This window comes from Eptesicus fuscus, chromosome 2 (assembly GCF_027574615.1).
Source record: "Eptesicus fuscus isolate TK198812 chromosome 2, DD_ASM_mEF_20220401, whole genome shotgun sequence".
Classification (NCBI taxonomy): domain Eukaryota; kingdom Metazoa; phylum Chordata; class Mammalia; order Chiroptera; family Vespertilionidae; genus Eptesicus; species Eptesicus fuscus.
Window position 1 is genome coordinate 90,796,648 of NC_072474.1, and position 15,377 is coordinate 90,812,024.

Here is a 15,377-nt window from a genome sequence, read left to right on the forward strand (position 1 = left end):
TTAGAAACATCTATGAGAGAGAAACATCGATCAGCTGCCTCCTGTACACCCCCTACTGGGGATGTGCCCGCAACCGAGGTACATGCCCTTGACCGGAATCAAACCTGGGGCCCTTGAGTCTGCAGGCCGACGCTCTATCCACTGAGCCAAACCAGTTAGGACTCAGTGCTCTTTCTTTGTGAGCTATATTCGGTGCAAACTGGGAAGGGCTCTCAGAGGATAAGCGGGATGAATGTGGGACTCACTTTGTTTCCCTTTGTCTAGTGATTGAATCCCTCCCTGTTTCTTTCCATTTGAGTTTCTTTCCAATGGCTTGAACAGTTTATGTTTTCCTCTCTTGTTCATGTAAACTTATTATTAGCATATTATTAGTCTGCCATAACTGTCCCACTATTACCAGACTGAAACTTCCCGTATTGGATTTCTAACAGTTCCTCAACAGAGAAACATACACCTTTCTCTGACCTCAGAGTCTCCACATATGCTATCCTTGACCTGAAGCACTATCTCCCATACTCTTTGACTAACTAGTTTCCAATTACCCTTCATGTCTGTTTCACTATCAGTTGCTCAACAGTCTCTTCTTAGCATTTCCTAACTCATCCAGGTTTCTCCTTCTGCTATACATTCCCACGGCACACTGTTTCATTTAGTATTTATAAGACTTATTCTGCTTATTGTCAGTTAATGCGTCTTTCCTTCTTAGAGAGTAAGCGCTATGAAAGCAGAAATTATACTTAATACTGTGCCTAGATGATTAGGAAGCATTTTGTAAACATAACTTGGTCTAAAACCAAGGTATACAATATTTTGATGACCTTACTACAAATATTGTGAAGGTGATTTATTAAAATCATTGATAAAGGATTTCATCAGAGTACAGATGTGTGCACAGTTAAGCATTAGCCAATAATTGCAGCAAATTTTCTTCTGTCCACTTTTCTATCATTGCCGACTATGAGTCCAAACTTTGTAGTTCTCTTTGTCCAGCTCAAGAGGACTATAATGATAGCCTTTTGGAGGCTTTCCATGACACACAAAGCAAATGCTTGAAAAAAAATAACAAGTCTGGCTAAGTCTTCTGGTAGCTTTTTTTTTTTTTTATCATCACCAAGAAATCCATCTGATAACATTAATTTATCATTAATCATCATCTCCTCCAAGATGTAGTAAAAATGTTGCTGTCTAAGAATAAATATGATCATATTCTTTGCCACTATCCCAGAGCTCTCTTATTCCCTGTAGCTGGGACACATAGAAATATGTTCTATACACCTAGAAAGTTGAATTAATCCATCCATAGGGTGACATTGCAATAGGCATCATCAGATAGATACATTTTGTCTTCAGAAAATCAAACCCAGTTAAGGAGTCAAACTTTGGATATGTTGGAATGGTGCTGGGTATTTCCAAATAGAAATCAGGATCCAGCACAGGGCTTGGCATGTTGTTAAACCAACATTCATTTGATATCAAATCAAATGGTCACAGTAAAAATTCGAAACCAAGGCACTTATAATAAACCAAGTTTATTGATTAATCCATAAACGTGACCATTTTTTTAAAAAAAGTAGAAAGCAAATGATTGCCTCGATGAATAAAACGAGGCTTTCCCTGGCGGACGCTCTGCCTAACCAGCACAGCTCTTACAGCGCTGAAGACCATTCTCGTTGCACGCCGTGCACTTCAGGGCTTTGAAAGAGTCTGTGAAGCAGTTTCGAAACACTGACATCTTGCTCCCATGGCACACGGAGCACGGATGAAAGCCAAAGCCTCCACAGGAAGGACACTCGTGTGGATGCTGCACTCTCTGTATAGGGGGCAGGAGGACAACAGAGAACAGAGAATGTGTTAGCATGGACAACGCAGTCAGCCTTCCTGTCTCTCTGTACTGTTGATGCTCATAAAAATAGTATTGCCATAATATAGCTATGAATTGGAGTCACTTACATATACACTGAGTGGCCATATTATTATGATCTCTGAAAGCATAATAATCTGGCCACTCAGTGTATATCCTATATAATAAAAGGCTAATATGCAAATTGGCCCCTCGACCAGGAGTTGGACCAGCAGGCAGGCCGGCCAAACACCCATGTCCCCTCTCCCTAGCCAGGCTGGCCGGACCCCACCCATGCACAAATTCATGCACTGGGCCTCTAAACATATATATACTGAGTGGCCAGATTATTATGCATTCAGATATCATAATAATCTGGCCACTCAGTGTATATATTAATATCTGCATATCCTATCTACTAAAAGAGTAATATGCAAATTGACCATCACTCCAACAAATAAGATGGCTGCCCCCATGTGGACACAAGATGGCCAGCCAGCAGGGGAGGGCAGTTGGGAGGGACCAGGCCTGCAAGGGAGGGCAGTTGGGGGTGATCAAGCCTGCAGGGGAGGGCAGTTAGGGGTGAACAGGCTGGCAGAGGAGGGAAGTTGGGGGCAACCGGGCCTGCAGGGAAGGGTAGTTGAAGGTGAACAGGCCTGCACAGGAGGGCAGTTAGGGGTGACCAGGCCTGCAGGGGAGGGCAGTTAGGGGAAATCAGGCTGGCAGTGGAGTGGTTAGGGGGTGATCAGGCTAGCAGGCAGTAGCGGTTAGGGGCAATCAGGAAGGCAGGCAGGAGAGCAGTTGGGAGCCAGCAGTCGTGGATTGTGAGAGGGATGTCTGACTGCCCATTTAGGCCTGACCCTACTAGGATCGGGCCTAAATGGGCAGTCAGACATCCCTTGAGGGGTCCCAGATTGGAGAGGGTGCAGGCCGGGCTGAGGGACAACCCCCCCCCCATGCACAAATTTTATGCACTGGGACTCTAGTTAATATATATGTGTTACTAAGTTTCCTTCATTGCCCCTTTGATGGCCACCAATAGCAGGAGCTTAATTTATAAAACTTGGTGCGTTTTTGGTCAAAGGCACACACTTAGAGAAACCCATCATATAAAACCACATATTTACAAATCAAACAATGCAGAAGATGGTGATTTGCATTAAAGGGAAATACAGCAACTTTCTCTCTAGTACCTCTGAACAGTTTATGGTTGTGTTTATAGACTACTATCAATAACAGTTGAGTCTGGAAACTCTAAAAACTAAAGGCTGACATGCAGAGGAGCCACTACCACCTGGAAGCCCCATGTTATATTGCCCATTTGAATATGTTTGTTTTTCAAAAAGCACTTTCAATGCTTTATTATATAGAAACTTCCCTGGCCTCTCCCTTCACAGATATAGACACCTCTGTAAACCAGATAATTCAAGCAACTTTTTCTTCATTTTATATTTGAAGAAACAGTCATAAAAATTTTAGGATGTTTACCCAAGTCTGTATAATTTCTCATGGTTGCTATCAGCCTTTCTACCTCAAGGAAAGATAAAGAACCCTGGTAGTAGGATTAAAATAACTAGCCAGTGTGTGGAGGATAATATTTTTAAAATGATCCATACACATTTCTATTTGCTCTTTTGCATGTGTAACCTTTGCGGGAGTTCACAAGTGGCACCCGTCAGCTGGGGACAGGTTATAAAATGAATACAAAGAAAAAAGTGAGTGAAAGCCAAGCTTCTGACTTGCAAAATAGGAATCTGCAGCAATGTTTGAAAGTGCAGCTTTGAAACAAGAATAATGGCTAATGCTGAGAAATGTGGATACACACACACACACACACACACACACACACACACACACATACTGGACATACTTCTGGAGCATCACAATTGCACAATAAAAGTCTCCAAAAAATCTGACTGAAAAAAAGATGCCTGACTAAGTGTGTTTAACCCACCATTTTCCCAGCACAAACTACTATATGAACCCTTTCCCCAAGAAACAACTGTAATTTGCTCATATGTACTACCTTGTGGAGTGTACTTTGGGAAACAACCATTAAGAACATGGTTGCCTTAAAATTTATATATTCCAGACCACTTTTCAGATATGCATTTTCTGCAAGATTCATGAGCAATTACTATTGGACTTAGCTATTATATCAAGATGGAAAATGCATGTAATAGCTCATTTTCAGTGGCACAGGATTACTTTGATGGAAAGTAATGGCTGTCAACCCGAATGACACAAACAAGGAACTTTGTCAAGTTTGTAGAGATTCAAAGCTCTTCCACAAATCAGGTCAAATAAATTTTCTAAAATAAAATTAATATATAAATACTAAAAGCTAAATTGTCATTTTAAAGGGAATCACAGATGGACGAAGGCCACCCTAAAACAATGTCATCAGAATCCATGTCGTGCTATTCTGAGATCTGTCTTTTACTCAAAGGGTTGTTGAGAGGATTCAATGAGTTAATTCATGAAAAATGAATAGAATATTGCCTGACACATAGTAACCACTCAATAAAGTTAGTCATTGTTATTTCATTAATAAATTCTTATTTGAAAGGATTTGTATTAACTGCTGCCTCGATCTAAATTGTTTGTAGTCACATGATACAACTATTGTCTATCATTTTTAAAGTCACTTTATTTAAACACTTCTATAATTAGCCTTTTGGTTTCAGGTCTTAAGGGAGAATAAATGTATTTCTATACATGTGTGAATTCTGATGTCTCAGAGCAGTGTTTGAAAGATTATAAGGCCACTTCCATTCCTAAGAAAAATTAGCTGTTTCAGCCATAAACTTGCAAAGGATGGCTTACATAGCCTGAAGAGTTTATACCCAATGTTCACACCAACCTCATTTTATAAATGAGGAAATAAAGCTTCTGAAAGAGTAAAAAAATGTTCAGGGTACAGGGGATCAGAAAACTAGAAACTGAAGAACTCTCTTCAAGAGCAAAAGCCATTGTTCTTTCTATTTAACAGTAGTTTCAACCTTATTTACATCCATTTTTCCCAAATAATATATTACATAGGATTCCCAAATGTAAAACAGTTAAGAGGATAAATGCTATGACTAAAGCAGAACAGGGTGGGAGGGAGTGAGTCTTGAGATTACCCACTAAGCTTCCCCATAACTCCATTAGCCTCCAGGAATCCCATTCCTGTATATTCTCCTCCATTTGGTCTTCTAATAAAGATAAACAATCCAGTCATGCCTAGCCATCTCCTTCAAAGAGCACTTTTGTTACACTGGAACTTTGGCTCCATCTCAAAGAGTTCCTTATAAATAAAATAAGCTGGCTTATATTAGACTAGAGTCCAGTGCACGAATTCATGCACCAGTGGGGTCCCTTGGCCTGACCTGCAGGATCAGGTTGAAACCAGCTCTCCGACATCCCCCAAGGGGTCCTGGATTATGAGAAGGTGCAGGCCAGGCTGAGGGACCCCACCAGTGCAAGATTGGAGCTGGGGAGGGATGCGGGAGGTTGACCAGCTGGGACGGGACCATGGGAGGGCTCCAGGGCATGTCCGGACTGTCTTGCTCAGTCCTGATTAGGATTCAAGCTAACCTACCAGCCAGAGTGTCTGCCCCCATGGTGGTCAGTGCATGTCATAGCGACTGGTTGACAGGTCGACTGTCTGTCCCCTGGTGGTTAGTGCACATCATAGCAAGCAGTTGAGTGGCTGAGCAGCCTTAGCATATCATTAGCATATTATGCTTTGATTGGTTGAATGAACAACTGGACAACCAGACACTTAGCATATTAAGCTTTTAATATATAGAATGCTCCTGTGTCCTAAGTCCAGCACCTCAATAGACAGTTTTTCCCTCAGGGGAAAAGGTAAAATGAGCTAAGAAATTCCCCAAAACTTAGACAATATTCTAGCTTGGAGGAAGGAGAAATATCTGAAGTTATCATTAGTTATTATTAGCAACAATACAGACTTCCATTTCAATGAATAGGTCTACTTCAGGACTTCGACCTTCAAGCAACTAAGGAATCTAGGGTAACTTTTCAGTGTCCTGGTACCCAGCAGAGTGAGAATCCATGCAGACTTAGTTGAGAATAGCACTCAGAGCACAGAGTCTACAGAATGTCACTCCTCTGAATAGTGGTTCAGGTAGAAGTATGCCCCTTTGGAGCACAATTCAATTTTTTAAAAAGTGAAAAAGTATTTTCTTTTCATCTCTTTCTGTTCACATATTCTTGCTGAAGGACTTTTTAAAAATACTTAGTCATTCATCCCACAAATATGTTGAGTGTCTACTGCCAGGCACTGTGCAATGTATTAGGGATACAGTCGTGAAACAGACACTTCCCTGTTCTATAAAAGATAGCTCTTAGCCCCAACCTGAGGTCTTTGAAGAGGTCCACTCCATACTGCAGTCATCTAAGTTGAAGCAACAGGAACTCCCAAATCTCTCATAAAGGTCCAAGGGACAAAGATACAAGTGTGGAGTTCATAAATGATAATCAAATGGATTTTTTTTGGTAGCAAAATCTCAAATTTCAAAAATACAAAGGCTTTGCTGCTATCTAATATAGAAATAGGGTACTAAGATCAGTAATCTTCAATGTCTTCTTCAAGATCAGGAAATTAAGTGCACTTCTTATTCTTAACCTCAGAGCATCTAATCCTATTCCAGAAGAGCTTGAAAGTCCCTTGAGCATTCTACCAACGAGGAAGCAACTAATCTGAGTCTCTGTGACAACAAACCTCATCATCCAGATTGTCTATGAAGCGGACTTAATCCATGCAACAAATTGTCAAAGAGTGCACACTTGACATGTAATCATCTCTGCATGATTCAGCTTCGTCTCTGTATTTTGCTTTAAACTACATTCAACATTTCAATTCAGCAAATGCTTATTAAGTAGCTAATAAGCACCTCTCTGTCTGACCACGCTGCTAATGAATAGTTAGCAGAATAGAGATGGTAGCATCATCAATTAGCAGAGTTGCGAAAGAAGACACGGGAAAAAAAATGCAGACACAGGAAATTTGTAGCTTATGATTAGAAATGGATAAGCCTGAATGTATGAGTCTGATTCTTGAACCCAGTGGGATATACTGCCATAAACCTACTTCAAAAGATGTGCAGATTTCAGAGAGCAGCAGACTGAACACATGGCCTGATTTCCCCAGTGAGTGGGTGGTGCTCTGAGACCAGAGTCTCTGAACAGGCTGTGGACATCTCCCCACTGGGAGGGGACATCATATAGAATGGCTTCTCCTGAGAGGGTGAGGACAGGCTTTGACAGCTCCGATGCCTTGTACAGACAGCCTGGGCCTTTCGAGCATCCTCAGTGTGTTGCTGGGCATCTTCCCTCTGTTCTATGTGAACAACAAATTAGTAGTCCTCAGCCTTCAGGGAAGAATCAGGCAGAAAATGGACACTATGTTGGCAATCTCACTAGAAATGACAACAACATGTTTGCTCACGTCTTTAAAAAGAATAGCAAGGCAAAAGCTTACTGAGATCTTCTCAACCAACTGAGAACTTTCACCCAGGATCTGCCATTAATTACAAGGTGTTTGCCAAGACACCTCAGGCTCTCTTGCTTTCTCTGTGTGGACACCAGCAGGGTCAGGGAAAATCTTACCTCTTTGCTTCTAATCTGTAGCCTGTTTATTAATATAAATAAATAAATACATAAATATAATAATAAATCAATTTTACCCGAAAATGTGTTTTCACTCATCTTTTTTGCCCAAGCATTCTCCTACATTAAACTAACAATTTTTTCTCATCTTTTTCATCAATGAACTGCTTTGCCTTCTCAAAACAAACCCCACCTTGGATGAAAAAGGATTCAAAGCAAAAATATTTACTGGGTGCCCATTATTTGCAATCCCTGTTCTAGGCACTAGCGGTGAAGAACAAAACAATGTAGACAAGAATCTGTGTCCACGTGGGGCTCATATTCTGTGGGGAGGACCCCTTCTCTCAGGAGCAGAGCTTGCATTGGTATAGCTAGCCTTATGGAACCCAAGTCTCATACCAGCTGTCACCATATTTCACTTGCTTCTGTTGCCTTTGGCCAGCTCCTCACGTTAGAGGCCACTGACAATCTTCACCAATGAATCTGACCCACACATTATCCCAGAGCAATTTTCACCCAGGAGAGATGGATGCTAAGATTTGTGGACCAGAAAACTTGAAATTATTTGCTGACACTATTTCTGATGGCCCAGCTGCAATGGTTAGCATCCTTCCTCATCATCACCTGGGATTACTGGGGCCTGAATTACCAGCACCAGGACAGTCAAGTCTACTATGCAGCACACAAGTATCAGCAAATTAAAACTGGATAGAATCTGTCTGATTTCTCTCTAAAGTTACCACCAATTTGCATATCTTCCATGCTGCACCACAAGTCTCAGAACCCAGTGTTAAAACCATCTGTTCCCTGGACTTAATCCTCTATCTACCGCCCAGTAAACTTCTCACCTGGGCCTTGGGTCCTGCCACTATGGTCATATCTCCCAGGAACCTACATGACACTTAATTCAAGAGTGATGAGAGCATAGATTCATGGTTAATATCATGGGCTTTGGAGTCAGGCTGAGTGGAATCATAAATGGAATCCTGTCTACTAAGGTCGTGAGCAAGTGATTCAACCTTCGGTGACTCCGTTACTTTGCTGGCAAAATAGGGATAATACTAGAACCCACCTTGCAGAGTTGTTGTGAGGTTTCAAAGACTTAATACATAAAATACCAAGAATATTACTTGCTACAAAATAAAGACTCCAGTGCTTCCTGCCTCATGAATGTTTAACTCCTGCTCCATTGCCAAAAGCCAGCCAGAAGAATGCAGTGGGTTTGGATCTCAATCTTGCCTCCCTTATTCACTTTGTTTGGCTCTTCCAACTGATTCTCCAGAGCCAGTCTCTTTATTTGGGTTCGTTTGTCTTACACCTCAGCCCCTGTCACAGACAGTGTCCAGGGCTTTCTTGAATGGCTTCCAATCTCTACCAGTTTGATTACATGAGCAAAGCAGCCCAACAGAGCTATAGCACCTTAAAACTCATATAACATTAGAATCCAGTACCATCCCATTATTTTTTAACATCAAAAGTAGTCTTAAATGTCTGTGCCTTATTTATGTCATCAGTAGAATGAAGACACACTTAATGAAGATAACAAATTTTCTTTCCAAAATATTTTGAGCTGAGAGAGATAAGTTATGTTAATATAGCTTGGTGCTATTAATAAAGTTGTAGAATTAAAGAATTACAGACTCAAAGAAATGAAAGCCCATGAATAGCTAAGTCAATCATCAATCTTTAAGAAGAGTAATGAGGGAGATTCACCTTGTAAGAATCTGAAAGTTGTTTATTAAACCACAAAAAAGAAAGACGGTATGATTTGGTACATGAAACAACATATCAGTGGAACTTACTATAGAGCTCAGACAAAGACCCAAGTATATATGGGAATTTATTGTAATATAAAATCAACACAACAGAGCAATAATTTAGTAGATGAATTCAGAAGCTGGATAGTCATATGTAAGAAAATGAATTTTATATGAATTAAAGACCTATATGTGAAAAATAGTAAAGTTAATATAAGAAAACATGAGACAATATTTTTCTGACCTTAAGGTGGAAGGGTATTTCATAAGTAAAAATTCAAAAGCACAAAACATAAGGAAAAAGTATGGTATTGATTATATTAGAGAATTTCTGTTGCATGAACAATGCCATGAAAGAAGCTGACCGAAGGGAAGGAAACATTGCAATGACTAAAATCAACAAAAATTTAACATCTAGAATATAGAAGGACCTTCTGAAAATCAACCCCAAAAAGCAAGTCCAAGACATTTAACAGGCAAGGTATAAGAATGCACAATTTATAGAAGAAGAAATGGTAAAAAATAAAATAAAATCTAACAAGTATACAATGAAATGTCCAAACTCAGTGGTAACCAGAAAAACAGAAATTAAAAAAAAAAGCAATATAGCTCAATAAAGCAATTTGCCTATTACCCTGGCACAAATTAGACAACTGTAAGTTAGAGAACAGTGTAAAATAATTGTCAAGAATGCGGGGACATACAGAACCTCTTTCTCTACAGGAGCGGGTGTTGAACAGTGCAACCATCCTGGAAAGCCATCTGCCACTTCCTGGAAAATGAAGTCTATGCATCAGCTCTGAAGCAGCAATTTCTACTCCCAGGTAAACCCCCATGGAACATGCTCAGGACGGTTCCTTGCAGCACTGTTTGGTGGAAGGAGTTGGAGGACATTGGGGTGCTCATCAGTGGACAAGACGGTAGATAAGAAAATAGCAGGTGGGCTTCATGGAGTTACACAATCCAAAACAGGGGCTATGAGCCACATGTGGCTATTTAAACTTAAATTTAAATCAAGAAGAATTAAATAAAATAAAAAAGGTAAGTCCTCAGTCACACTAGCCACACTTTGAGTGTTAGATAACCACATGCAGCAATGGCCGCTATTTTAGATGATACAGATATAAGCATGTCTATCCCCCAAGAAAGTTCTATGGAGCACTGCTGTCCTGCAGAAGTACACAGCACTTAGATAAAACGGGTTAAATGTTCACACAGCCATATGGATGGTACCGAAAAACATAGTGCCTAGAGGAACTAATATGGAACAAAATTACATATATTTCATAACATACTGGTATATTTCATTAAATTTACATAAATTTAAAAAGTGCAGAGAAAATAATACACATTAACCAACTTAATTCACATAAATAAAAAAAAAATACATATTCACTCAAATGAATGGTTCCATGTACTTGGAGTAGGATATAGGTACAAATGGAAAGAAATTAGCTCCTCCCATAAAGATTTTCAAAAGGAGTTTTAAACTATCAAGTGCATACCCACATTGTTTGTCCTTCTGAGAAGGTCACAGTATGAAACATGATATGAATAAAACCAAGGAACACAGAGTTCATTTGGGACATGAATCAAATACCCAAAGAAAAATCATACAAAAATCAAAATACTCAGAAAAGCACCCAACAAAAAGAGGATCACGGGAATTCAGAGGTGGGAGAGATCAGGAATGATTTTGGGAAGAAATCATGTTGCAGATGGGCCTTGAGGATGGTGGAGGGAAAGGAGGAATTGGAACAACAGCATTCCAGACAGACAAACAACTTTCATAAAGGAATGGCAGTAATAAAGCACAAGGAGTTCTTTGTTTTAACTGAAGTGGGAGGAATGGTAGACCATCAAAAACAAGGTCAGCAAAGGAGACTAGACCAGGACGAGCTGGTAGGGGCATACACACTAGATTCCAGGTAAGCAGACTGCCTAGTTCACTTGGGAACATCTAGGCTCATGTTTGCGATCCCAGAATAATTATAAATCCCCCTTTGCACTCTCAAAGTATCCCAGTTTCCATGACAAAATATATGGTCTTCCTACATATAGAGAAAAATAAGCTTAGCAGAGAAGTATTAGGGGCTTTCTGGTTGCATACTGATTTGATTCATGGTATATTTGAATAAGTATTTCTCTGATGCTGTAATAATCAGTATAGGAGCAAAATTTAAATGTGCACTTTATAGAAATAAATTTTTGTAATATTTAAAAATGATCTAAGAGAAAAATAATTTACATGAAAAATGTTAAATGTGCTTTAAGACAAGTATTTGATTTGAAACACCTCATTAACATCACCTCTATTGGAGAATAAGGCTCTAATAAAGCAGACTGGAATTTTCACCTAATACTATGGGGATCTTAGAAACTAACACTAAAGCCACTCTAGCAAGAGCACATTAAATGACAGGTGACATCAAATTAAAACTGCCACGTGTATCCTGTTACATATTTGTAAGAACACGGGGAAATTCAAGTAGGAAAACTCAATTACAATCAGAATGTGTTTAACATTTTGATTACTAAAAGTAAGTTGCTAAAAGCACAATTACCTCAATTTTGGTTAAGAGGTCTTGCAGTTCTCCTGATTCATTCATTGACAAAATTTTCTCAGCACCCTATTAACAAGAGAGGGTAGGGGAAAAAGAAAATCCATTTTGTTAGTATCGGAGAAAATAAAGTTCTAGCCAGGAAAGTTTAAGCTACAAAATACTGAACATGATTCTTCCCATCAGATCTAAGTACATTTACAACCAGGAGGCCAAGGAAGAGAAGAAACGTATCTTTCCTTTCACATGTTCCCATCTAGGAAGGCTTACTGTGGGCAAGAGGGGGACGGCCAGCAGGAGGGGAGCGCTAGAAAGCCCACAGCTGTCAGAATAAGCCCAGATGTGAAAGCCTCCAGCACACCCTTCAGAGGTGTTCAGGGAGCCTGGAGCCTGTGCTACCATCTGGGAGGGGACACCTCTGAGCACATTCCCAGCCGGGGCTGTCTCTGCCCTATTCCAGGCGTCCTGGACACGGTCTTCCTTAGAGTCGTGCGTGTAAAAATAACAGTAGCTAAAATAATAAAAGAGTTAATAACCACTGCCACTGAGCACATACTGTGAGGGAGGCACCCAACATCATCTAACTTGATGTGTTTGACTATATTCATAGCAGAAACCGAGCCTTCATGAGATGAAATAAGTCCAAGGTCACCCAAAAAGGAAGCAGAGTGGGGATTTGAACACGAGCAGGGGATTGACTCCAGAACCCATGTTTTCAACTTCTAAAATGTACTGTGAAAACGAGAATTGGGGCAATGTCTGCACTTTCCAAAAACTCGTGTGTTTCTTCTAACTACCCACGTTCCTTTCCTTTCCAGTCTCTTCTTACACTCTCTCCTCTATTTCCCAACATATGCACATAGAAGGGGGAGAAGAAAAACTTGGGGTAATTATTTCTAATCAAAGGCAGAGTCCCCATCTGCCTTGTTCACATCATAGCCCCAGCACAGAATGTTGGATTCGCTGTCTATTAATCAACAGGACAGGGGGAAAATATCATCACACAGTACATACTCTTTGGATTCCTTTTTGCAGGGCAAGGTAGAAACCACAGGCTCACTTCAAAAAGGAAAGGTCCTAGTTCTGAAGGAGGTTTCAATACACTTTTATGTAAACACAAAGCAAAGGAATGCACAGGGTAGAATGGAAAATTAGAGGCAAATGAATGACGCAGACAGGGGACAAGCTAGGAAATCTCAGCAGGGGGGACAAAGAATCTGCTTAGTGAGGGTAGAGAAAAATTTCTGAAGTTGGTGACAATTGATGTGGCCCATGAAGGTTATAGGTGAGGTTCCTATGGCAGGCTCAGCCATTCTCATAGGGATATGGAGGAGCCTTTGGGTCTGGGTTTCACGTCACTAAAGTTTATCTCACATAATTCATGACACCTTAATCATCATCAGAGATGTCAGCTTGCTATATTAAAAAGCACTATGAAAAAAATACACAGGGCTACAGAGAATATATGTAGCTGTACGGGCAGGTTATATTCTTTTATTTGTGGGTAGTTCTGCCAGGAATATAGATGTGACACCCCCTAAAGTGAGAACCAAGGTAACAAAAGCACCAAAATAAAACATTAAAGTCTAAAGCGTAGTAATATCTGGTAATATTTTACTGCTGCTACATTCTATTTCCTTTAAGAGTTAGCTAAGCTACACTGGGAAATGCCTCTGGGGAATTTGGCCCACTGAACCAAAGCAGTAAGGAAACAATATATGAGTCATTTTCCATCAATGAAAGAAAATGCATCGCCATCACTCCAAGCAAAATGAATGGACCAGAGAAGCTATCACACATCTACTCCCCAGCACTGAGCTCAGCGGTCAGTGTGCTTCAGTCAGTTGTTCAGCACACCGTGCACAGGCCAGGAAAGGGCCATCTCCTTACCATTAAATGCATGGAATATGCTCAGCCTCCGTCAAATAATTCCAGCACCATGACTATTATGGAAGTAGATTCCATGTTTCAGATGAAATGAGGGCTTTGCCCACTTGAAGAGCTCATCCTTGCTCTTCAAGACACCCTGGTGTCTAGTGCGCAGGTGATGCACCAAGTGCTTAAGGTGGGAAAAACTTTGCCCTGCGACAGAGACCTGATGGTCTCTATCTCTCAAATGTTGCTACTCAACATGGCCTCCATCCACAACTCCATCTGGCCAGGCCTCATATTGTTTCCTTAGAAGGAGCCTTCCGGTCCTTGTGTACACGCTGAGCAGGAACAATAGCCCAAACCCCCTTGTTTCCCCACGGGGTCCCACGTCCTTGCAAAACTGAAGTACAAGATCCCACAGGCAGACAAGGAGGTCAGACGGTGCCCTCTCTGCTCCTGAGCAGCAGCAGGAGGGGATCTCAGCCTCGTCGGCAAGTCCCAGGGCAAGTTTAGACCCCTGCCATCCTCACCCTCGGGACTTACACTAGGGTGGCTCTCAAGCTCTCCTGCTCGGCACCGCATCTATGTATTCCCAAGGTCTCGTTCCCCACAGTTCTCCATCACAAGTATCTCGATTATTACTTGGCCTAAGAAGAGAGACCCTTGTGTGTCCACAAAAGAGTGTATTTCCTTTCAGACTGATATTCTTAGGAAATAATCTTTTCCTGGATGGTATGTGGCTAAGAATGTCACATACCAGGTGAGTTTGATAGTTTTTAAATATAACTCCACATTCAATTAATTATTCTACTACCTGGCATAGTTTACCAAGACTTCCAATAGACCTATATAAGTATTTCTAGTGTATTTTTCAATTGATTCATAATCTTTTTTTTTCCTAAAAATTAATTCAATCCTGAAAATAATGATAAAAGCAATGTATTCAGTGCATTATAGATGTTGGCTCTTTTTATCATCAGTGGAAAGTAAGCATTATTACCTCAATTTTTTAAATGAAGGAACTGAAACTTAAAAGAGATTAAAGGACATGCCCAAGGAGTTTAGTTAATCAATACAAGGCCTGGCCAGATCTTGAACCAGGTCTTGCTGACTCCATAACCGACACTCTTTCCATTGTGCCATGCATGCTAACTGCTCGCTGATGTGATTGTATTACTGCCCCCTAAAAAAAGTGGTACCAATCACAGGGGACATTTCAGTCTGTAGTTTGAATGACTGCTGGGTAGGAGCCCAAGGATGTGAAGTGAATGAAAGCTTTCATAATGACTCTAAACAGAGCGAAGGTGCCAGAGAAGCCACAGAACATCCTAGCTCTTGACCTTTTATGTCTCATTACCATGCCTTTTTTAGTTATTTTTAATACATTGCATATGCCAGGAAAGGATCTGTTTCATTATCCTTCCATACACGAAATTAGCTTTTTCTCAATTAGTTCCCACCTTAAAATCCTAAGTAGTGAGCTGTGAATAAAATGTGAACGAGCCATTTTATTTTACAGGTAACAAATGTCTCAGATGAAGACAAGACAGTTTACATAACCTTTCCTCTCGTGTGGACCCCCACGAAGAGACCCATACTTTCAAGAAATAGCAAAAGGATGAGAGAAGAAATCAGCCCCCTGCTGACCAGGACTTCCAGGAGACACACCCACCATTTCTGATGCACGAATGGGCAAAGTGTACTCAATTATACATATGTCCATTCACTCAT

General features: G+C 40.6%; 1 protein-coding gene across 1 annotated transcript in view; it reads right to left on the minus strand.

Moving 5' to 3' along the window:
• Positions 1-1,630: 1,630 nt before the first annotated feature.
• Positions 1,631-15,377, minus strand: part of GRXCR1 (glutaredoxin and cysteine rich domain containing 1) — a 90,606-nt gene continuing 76,859 nt past the window's right edge. The window contains exons 3-4 of the mRNA XM_008140261.3: positions 11,778-11,843; positions 1,631-1,810 (exon numbers count right to left, since the gene is read on the minus strand). Of these exons, the coding sequence (XP_008138483.1) occupies positions 1,631-1,810; positions 11,778-11,843 (246 nt within the window). The remainder of the gene's footprint in view (positions 1,811-11,777; positions 11,844-15,377) is intronic.